We start from the raw sequence: 9,692 nt of genomic DNA, 5'->3' as shown, positions 1-9,692 counted from the left end.
ATGAATGCAACATTACTGACAAGAAGTTTTGGCGCTGTAGGGCTGGGCACGTTCCAAATTTGTCTAGCCTTTTTCGTCAACTGTTAGTTCCAACCATAAAAAAAATTTCAGGTAGCCGTTAATTTTAAAGGTAAGAACGGAACGATCGTTTCGTTACCGGCATTTGCCTTTTTTAACATGAACATCTTGAATTATTTTTATCGAATGTTTGGATCATAACAATTAACCAGAGCAACAAAAATGAAGAAAAAAAAAGAATTTTTTTTTCAACAAGTATAAGAAATATTTTTTTCTCGGTTTTTATTAGAAATTCAAATTATTTTTAATCTTTTAAATAGAATAAGATGAGTTGGGACAAAAAAATATTTCAATCAATTTAAATTAATTTCTATCAATTTCAATCAATTTCAATCATTTTCAATCTTACGAGCAGTTATCTTCAGTTAGACCTGTTTGTTTTGTGAACCTAAAATACTCAAATTAAAAAGTGCCCGCAATCAATATCGGAATCAATTGCATTCAAGATTGCAGTTCCTCCATCGTGTAATAATGATACCTTCTTCATTTTTCATTGTTCATTGTAAAGCAACAAGAACCAAGCAACAAGAAAATGTTTTGATATTTTTAATGGTAAATTTAAAAAAAATATTGCCAAACATTTATTTTTATTTTAGACTTATCTTCCACCTTTGTCTTAATTTAAATATTTATTACTTTAAGTGAGTGTTTAGTGTTTTATTCGACTCTCTAACAAGAAAAAAATAGATCTTTCAATCGGAAAAACATTGTTTGGACGCTAACGTCAAAGGTTTCAAAGGAACAGGAGATAAAATAGAGTTTTTCTCAACGAGATCTTTCAGCGATATTCTTTTTCATGTGAATCAATAGAAATATCTAAAATTGTATGACATGTGAATCAATAGAAATATCTAAAATTGTATGACATGTGAATCAATAGAAATATCTAAAATTGTATGACATGTCAATCAATAGAAATATCTAAAATTGTATGACATGTGAATCAATAGAAATATTTAAAATTGTATGACATGTGAATCAATAGAAATATTTAAAATTGTATGACATGTGAATCAATAGAAATATCTAAAATTTCAAAAAAAAATGTTCTTCTTTAAAAATTGTCAGAAAACTGAAATGTATTTTTTTTGCAATTCTGAAACTATAAAGTTACAATAAATTGTACTTGGTTTTTAAAAAGCCAATAAAACAGTGACTGAAATGTAAAATATGGTATTTTTAGATAAATCCATATGTTTTTGACAATTATTTTATGTTCCAAACCCCATTTTATTTGTCACAGAATTAGAGTTTTCAAGAGTTCTTTATTGTGTTATTTTTCTTTTAACCTAAAGATTTAGATTTTAATGGCATCGTTTTCAATTTCTCAAGACACTGTATATCAACCGATTAATCACTTTAAAATATGATTCACCAATTTTGTTGTCGCTCTACAAATATACAGAGAGATTAAAAAAACTGTGGAATAATAAGCCGATATTTAAACAATCTGAAGTGTTTCCAAGTGTTGTTTCAAAGCAAACAGTTTTAATACTATAGGCAGTAATAGTTTAAAAATTAATAGATCAAGTGCAGTGGGTTTGTTTACACTGCACACTGTATTTATATCATACTAGCTGAAGAGCCCGGCAATGCGCGTGGAAAAAAAAGTTTAAAAGAAAATAAATTGAAAGAAAAAATTCTATTTTTTTTTAGCCTATAACACCCCCCGGCCACCCATGACTGTACAGAAACACTTTCCGCCCAATCAGTCCAGCCGTTTGGCCGGCTATACGCAACATATATATATATACGAATGTCTTGTTTTATTAAATAGATTTATTGGAAATTTCTACGAATCAATTTGTCTAACAGTTTTTTTCTTATTCTATAGATTTTTGGGTCTCCCTGTATATTCTCTTCAAAAAATAATAAACGTATATATGTCACTCTCCTCCACTAAACCCCCGTTAATTCTTTGGTCTGAGTATACAGCAAATTAGCACAGAACACACCGAAAGCTTAGTTGGTTAAACTCGGTCCGGTACTATAAATGAACCGGGGTTTACAGTGAAAGAGGTATTTAAAAAACAACTTTAAAAATTCATTAAATGTGTGTCCAGTCCCTTTAGTTCCATTATTGCAGGTGTTGTTCTGGAGAATAGGTTTGCTAGAAGAGTTTAGAGAGACTAATAGTTTAGAAACCAGAGATAATTGAACCTCTCTTCTCCTTCTCCTCTCCCAGTTTCCCTCGTGAATACAGGTTCGGTGTTTTCTCTGTATTGAATCGAGGACCTGGAGTTGGGATGAACATTGCTCAGGGTACTCACAAATACTGGAACTTCTAAGTACCCACTTAGAACATACAACTTGTAAGAATCAAGACTGGGAATTAATGTTGTTTAACAAGTCTAGTAGTTCAAGATAGATGCAATATGCAAATAAGTATATTGTACAGTGCACTGTTCTGTACAAGATAAGGATACAGGATACAGAATACATGATAAAAATATAGAATAATGATTCAAACAGGAAAAGGTTACTGGATACAAAATACAGGATAAATTGATACAGGACAAAATATACAGGATAAAGGTACAGGATAAGGATAAATATACAACATAAAAATACAGGATAAAGATACAGGATAAAGATACAGGATAAATATACAGGACAAAGATACAGGATAATGATAAAGGATAAAGAAACAGGATAAAGATACAGGATAAAGATACAGGATAAAGATACAGGATAAATATACAGGACAAAGATACAGGATAATGATAAAGGATAAAGATACAGGATAAAGATACAGGATAAATATACAGGATAAAGATACAGGATAAAGATACAGGATAAATATTCAGGATAAAGATACAGGATAAAGATACAGGATAAAGATACTAATGAATAAAACAGGACAAAGATAGAATACAGGATACAGAATACAAGACACAGGAAACTGGGCATAGGACACAGATAACAAAATTTTTAAATATTGAAATTTTAAAGCAAACGAAGTAAATAAAATTTCTTTTGAACACTTAATTCTACACAAATTTTGTTTTAGAGATTATAAACAATATTCAATTATATTAATTTCAATTTATTACGAACTTGTATAAATATATACATTTATCTTCTATTATATATTTCTTTACAAATATCTGATATTTTAATAAATGAATAATATTGCACTTCCTCCAGAAATATTTCTTGTGTAGTTTTTGTATAACTATAATAAATCAAATGATGTTTTTTATTAACATAATTATAATAATAATAATAATAATAGTAACAATAATGAAAATCAATATTCCATTTTTCATTGATTAATTTAATCAAATATTCCTTAGAAGAAGAGATAAAGAGAAACCTTAGAATAAAAAGTAGAAAGTTATGCTCAAGGTACTACTGCAAGGAAAGTTAATTGCGGTCGCGTATAATCTGCGTACATATTGAAACCAGTTCTCTCTAGGTGGAATTCGTAAAGAAGAATAGATGCATCAGTGTTCGTCTGGTATCCGCCCAAAGACAGTACAAAAAATGCGTACACCTCTGAAATAACTTTCCTTGCATTATAACCTTGGTTATGCTAGAATATTTTTAATGAATTTGAAACTTTTAATATTACCCATTTACCAATATTTTTACTGTCGCTTTAATAGCTTATTTTTCATAAATTAAATTTTCAATCTACTATTTCTATTTAATTGTATAACTAGAAACAAAAAAAAACAAAAAAAACTTGTTGAACGATCAGTTTTCTTAAATTGTTTTATTTTAATATTGAATCTAAGAAAATATCAATTTTTGAGAATGGAAATTTACAGGGCATGCTAAATCACATTGGATTACATACGCTTTTACGTCAAAATGCGTTGCAGAATACGCATTATTACGCAATCAATATTTGTATTTTTATATATACAAAGGCTTTTTTATCTTATACATTTTTTTACAATTTCTTCCAAATACCCTATTTAATGCAAACCACGTCAAGCTTAAGTGACAATTGCACCTGAGATAAAACCTTAAATGTTTTCACTCAGAACTCCTTCAATTGAAGAGTTAGTTAGTAGAAAAAATGTTTTGAATCGATTTTCTGTAACAAAATAAATTGACCCGAAAATATGCAAGATTTCAATCAAAAATAAAAAGGAATCGAGTTTTGCCACAAATTCTAATTCCTATATCTTTACAACCTGCTCTCGGAGACCTTTATTAGACGCGGTTCAAAAATGAATGTCTCAACTTAAAATTTGAATGTTACAAGATTTGAGCCAGCGCCGACGATTGGCGGTTCAGCGACGCGATTGCAATTCATTAAATTCAGCCTCTGGCTGCAAACATTTTGGGATTAGAAAATCTACTTTTGTGACAAAAACTCAATTTTTTATTTTAATTTGTCGTGAAAAAAAAAACACTTAAATATTTTACTAAGCCAGGTGAAAAACTAAATTGTATTACCTAGATCCTATTTTCTTGAGTACAGGTGTATAGCTGACCCCTCGACTGATGGTATGATATATACTGTCCACCTCTCCTCCCTCATCTTCCTCTTTATATAACCGGGATATCGTAGGACTACGAACCGTATCCGTGTCAAATCCAGAGTTTCTCTCAAAATCTAAATTTTAATTTAGTAAAATTCTTATTTTTATTTTCAATTAAACCGTTGGAAATTGTATAAGGATAGATCCATTGAATATGTTGATTTTGAATGATAATTAAGTAGTTTAATCTCATCGAACAAAATACGATCTATAAAAGATTTCTTCTTTAAAGGAACAATGGATCTGATAACTCGTCTGAAAACACTTTTATTTTAGAAAACTTTTTCCAATTCAAACTTTGAATATTTAATCTATCAAAGTCATAGTTTTCAGTATCAATTTTCTATGTTTTTAAAACATATGTTCTATAACTAGTGTTTTTACGGTTCGTTTTAAAGATCTCTTAACCCTATTCCCGCTGGGGGGGGGGTCAATTTGCCCCCCCCCCCCTGTAGTTTTTTTTTATATAAATCAAAAAGTATTGGTCTGAGGCTGTTGAAATTTTCTGACTTTTCTTACATACCGAAAGCCCTCCCTTTAGGCCTAAAACCGAGCTTTAATACTAACTGCCTGAGTCCTCAGGCACACTGCCTGAATGACTGCTTTTGCCTGTAACAAACTAAATCTTTGTTATGACCCTTTTCACTTATCAGATTTTGATAAAATTTAGCTTTTTGGAAAGCCTATGACATAACGAAACGGATTGCACAAGTTTTGCGAAAAAAAAATGCAAATTTTTTGCAAACAACCTGTCAAAGGAAATTTGCACATTTTTAGTTTTTCTTGATTAAAAATCAGGTTATTTAAAATTTTGCAAAAATTTTTGCATATTTGAAATGGCATGGTCAAGGGCTTTTCAAAAATGTATAATTTGTCATTTTTTGGACAAATTTTTTTTTGCAAACATTTTTACTATAAAACTGGATTTTGCGATAAAAAATTCAATTTTCGCAAATTTGCAAATTTTTTGAAGATTCTAAAAGTAGAGCACAAGAGCTTTCTAATGATGTATCATTTGTCATATTTGGACATAAAACATGGGATTTAGAGGGGGGGGGGTCAAATTTACCCCCCCAGCGTATCCTGGTTTTCAAGTACCCCAGCAGGGATAGGGTTAATAAATCGTTTTAATTATATCACAACTACTTTACAGGGAAGTTAAAGAAATATTACTTTACCAAGGGTTCCCAAGACCAATTTGGTTTACAAAACATCCTAGAGCACAGCGAAGTAAAATTTTCAATTTCTTGAAAAATTTTATAGTCTTTTGAGATGAAAATGCGCGAAATTTTTCCTAAAAAACTACGCAGAACGGGTGGTTATTTTACATAACTGTCCCAAGGGACGTTAGGTAACCTAACCTCCCTCTGTTGGGGAATTTTGCAACTATATCCTAAATTAAAGCTAGTTTTTCTTATTTCTCTCATTTAAAACAACCAGCAGTGTTTAAAGAGGTTCTGGCTAAATTAAAATGTAATAATTGTGCGCTATCACAGCTGTTCTTGTTATTCAGTAATATATATATATATATATATATATATCTACCTTTGTCCTCACTGTCGTCAGTGTATGCTTCTACTTCAAACATCTTCATATTGACCGGTCCTGAAATTAGTGTTGTTAAATTAAGTAAACTTCAAATATGTCAAAACTGTATTTTGTTAAACTTTGCAATAGCTTTCACATTAAATTTTTTTTTTAAATCCGACCATGATCGTTACGACTTACGACCAAAGAAAATAGAATATACAATAGAGGGGAATTTACTAGAAAAAAGTGTAAAACGGCCATTTTGTTGTACTGTTTCCATACTGTAGGTATACTTCACACATTTGTGCTATATATACCCTTTTGGGCCCTGGAACATCATTTTATAGAAAATCTAAAATTAATATTAAAAGAAAACCAAATTATGAAATGGGCTGGTTTCATAACAGGCCAATGATCATTTCACATAGACTCTATGCCTTTCACTTTACAAACGATGATTTTCCGTATAACTATAATAAATCAAATGATGTTTTTTATTCACCCAATTCAATTTATAAAGTTTATTTAACAGCTTTCAAAAATTTGAAATTGAAGTGGATAGTCTAGGGAAAATACTGTATTAATGTACTCTATTGCATATAATTTGTGAACATTTACATGATTTGTACACTTTGTACGCCCTTTCAGGCTGAAAGGGACTGACAAAATTCATACCAAGGGATTTTCTAAATTCCACTCTAATAAATATTCTATTCTCTTTGCTTTGACATGTACATTTTTTTTATCGTTTTAGGGTAGTTTGCATAATAAAACAAGCATTATTTAATCTGGAGATTAAGAAAAAGAGCATTGATTAGTGCCTACATTTTAGAGATCATAGTGTACATACCTGAAGTATTCTGTCGACCCTCAAACTGTACAGCATGGTAAATATCCTCTCCAAGTATAGAGTTATCTTCAAACTCAGGCATCGCTAAACAAAGTACAATTATTGCCAGCTAAACCCTGATAGGTGCTTATTAGTGATATGATAGATATTTTATTTAATGATTAATTATAAATATGTCGCCTGATTTTTTCATATTATTTTGCATATTTTTGTAAGCTATATTCTCAAGAACAACAAAATGTTAACTACACCATAACTACACCATATGTATATTTATTATTGTATTGTATGCCCATCTTTGTGTGTGAATAAATCTTTTACAATTTAATCATTATTTGGACATTTTCTTTGTTGCAAACATATTTGATACATAAATAGCTAGATTTTGCGCAAAAAATCGTATTTCTAAAAATTTGCCGATTTTGTGGCAGATTCTAAAAGTAGAGCATAAGAGCTTTCCAATGACGTATTAATTTTGCCTATTTGGACATCAAACATGGGATTTAGAGCCCCCCCATATCCTGGTTGTCAAGTACCCCGGTATGGATAGTGTTAAAATATTATAAACTGTACAATACAAACCTATAAGGCAGTGTAATTTTATAAACTGTACAGTGCAAACTTATTATCCTTGGGAATGGAATATTATATCTGTACAGTACAGACCTAAAATCCATGTGCCGTGCAATATTATAAACTATACAGTACAACTAGAATTCCTGACAGTACAATATTTTAAATGTACAAACCTATAACCCTTGACAGTACACTGTACAATATTATAAACTGTACAAACCTATAATTCCTGGCAGTACAATATGTTAAACTGTACAAACCTATAATTCCTGACAGTACAATATGTTTACTGTACAAACCTACAGACCCTAGCAGTACATTATTATAAACTGTACAAACCTGTAATCCTTGACAATACAATAATATGAAATTTAAAAAACTATAATTCCTGGCAGTACAATATTATTTACAAACCTTTAATTCCTTGCAGTACAATATTATTTACAAACCTATAATTCCTGGCAGTACAATATTATTTACAAACCTATAATTCCTGGCAGTACAATATTATTTACAAACCTATAATTCCTGGCAGTACAATATTATTTACAAACCTATAATTCCTGGCAGTACAATATTATTTACAAACCTATAATTCCTGGCAATACAATATTATAAACTGTACAAACCTATAATTCCTGGAAGTACAATATTATAAACTGTACAAACCTATAATTCCTGGCAGTACAATATTATAAACTGTACAAACCTATAATTCCAGTCCAGTACAATATTATAAACGGTAAAAACCTATAATTCCTGGCAGTACATTGGTTCCGTAAGATCTGGTAGTAGATTGAGAGTGTGTCGGGGACTCACTATGGGATAGTTTATATTGTTTAAAAGGTTTTCTTTCTCTAGAGAACAGTTTCTATTATTTAATTAAAAAGAAACAGTAAACAGCTAAAAACACTCTTATTTAAGATAAGCTCATTACGAGAAATGTTATTGGTTCTATAGTCACGGAGAAAAAGAAATATACCATCCAACATTGGAGAAACATAAGAAAAACAATAATGTTCAATAACATTTTATGAAAAGAATTATTATTAGAGGAACATTAAAATTGATAATGTTCAATTTACATATACACGCACCTCTGACCTTTTAGTAAAAGTAAATTCAACCTGAAGCCTGACCGCGTCAACATTGTTGCACCGGCTAGTCCTATTGAGTGCCTGCATTATTTAACCCATTACAAACTGGAACCGGAAAGGTTGACCCGGCTCGGAAATTCAAATGTACTACGGCTGCCCGTGTCTTGGTATCTTCTTGCAGAAAGAAACTGAACATTTGCCGCATACTTGTAAAAATTGATCACAGTATCTTTTGAATGTAATGTAAATATTAATTATGTTAAACTCATATTTTGATATCTCGAAGTTTTACAATATCAAGATTAGGAAAGAAAAATATTTTAAGGCTTAAGTAAAATAAACAACAGTTTGTGAACAAGCCCGCAGGCCTTACCATCCTGTTCAGTAAAAAAGAGAAATTTCTTTATAATTGTTGTTTCAAGGTGGTTCGGACGAGTGAATGAGGAGAATGTGGCTCGGACGAGAAAATGTTGTAGTTGACCTTCCTCCCCTCGGCGAATGTTATACAAGTTATTAGTTCCCGTATTCGCCGCTGCATGTCCTTGCTGTTTACTGTTTCTCTTATTGACAGACCCCATACAAAATAGACAAAATAGATATGATATTAATAGATGAAAAGAAAAACAATATAAATATTTTCCTGAGTAATATGTTTGACATTAACTCTAGTTTAGTGTCTAGTTTACCAAACTCTGAGAGCTCGTATAGTTTCCTAAAAATATACAGATGAATGAATAATCGATTTTAATTTGAAAAATGAAAAAAATTATGATTTTCAGACACATTGTGTCAATACTTTATTGTCACATTAAGTAATTACTCCTTACTTTACAACCACACTGCGACATTAATTTCTCGCCACACATGTTATCATTACTTTCATGCCACAGCCCACACTATGTCATAACTTTACAACCACACTGCGACATTAATTTACCACCACACATGTAATCATTACTTTCATGCCACAGCCCACACTATGTCATAACTTTACAAACACACTGCGACATTAATTTACCACCACATATGTTATCATTACTTTCATGCCACAGCCCACACTATGTC

At 30.7% G+C, this 9,692-nt stretch overlaps 1 protein-coding gene across 1 annotated transcript in view; it reads right to left on the bottom strand.

Annotated features, from left to right (window-relative positions):
* Positions 1-2,207: 2,207 nt before the first annotated feature.
* Positions 2,208-9,692, bottom strand: part of LOC111708086 (uncharacterized) — a 60,277-nt gene continuing 52,792 nt past the window's right edge. The window contains exons 47-52 of the mRNA XM_023481347.1: positions 9,268-9,339; positions 8,281-8,348; positions 6,955-7,038; positions 6,120-6,179; positions 4,489-4,648; positions 2,208-2,373 (exon numbers count right to left, since the gene is read on the bottom strand). Of these exons, the coding sequence (XP_023337115.1) occupies positions 2,208-2,373; positions 4,489-4,648; positions 6,120-6,179; positions 6,955-7,038; positions 8,281-8,348; positions 9,268-9,339 (610 nt within the window). The remainder of the gene's footprint in view (positions 2,374-4,488; positions 4,649-6,119; positions 6,180-6,954; positions 7,039-8,280; positions 8,349-9,267; positions 9,340-9,692) is intronic.

This window comes from Eurytemora carolleeae, unplaced genomic scaffold (assembly GCF_000591075.1).
Source record: "Eurytemora carolleeae unplaced genomic scaffold, Eaff_2.0 scaffold856, whole genome shotgun sequence".
Lineage (NCBI taxonomy): Eukaryota > Metazoa > Arthropoda > Copepoda > Calanoida > Temoridae > Eurytemora > Eurytemora carolleeae.
The sequence above is the reverse complement of the archived record's forward strand: the minus strand, read 5'-3'. Positions and strand labels throughout refer to the sequence as shown.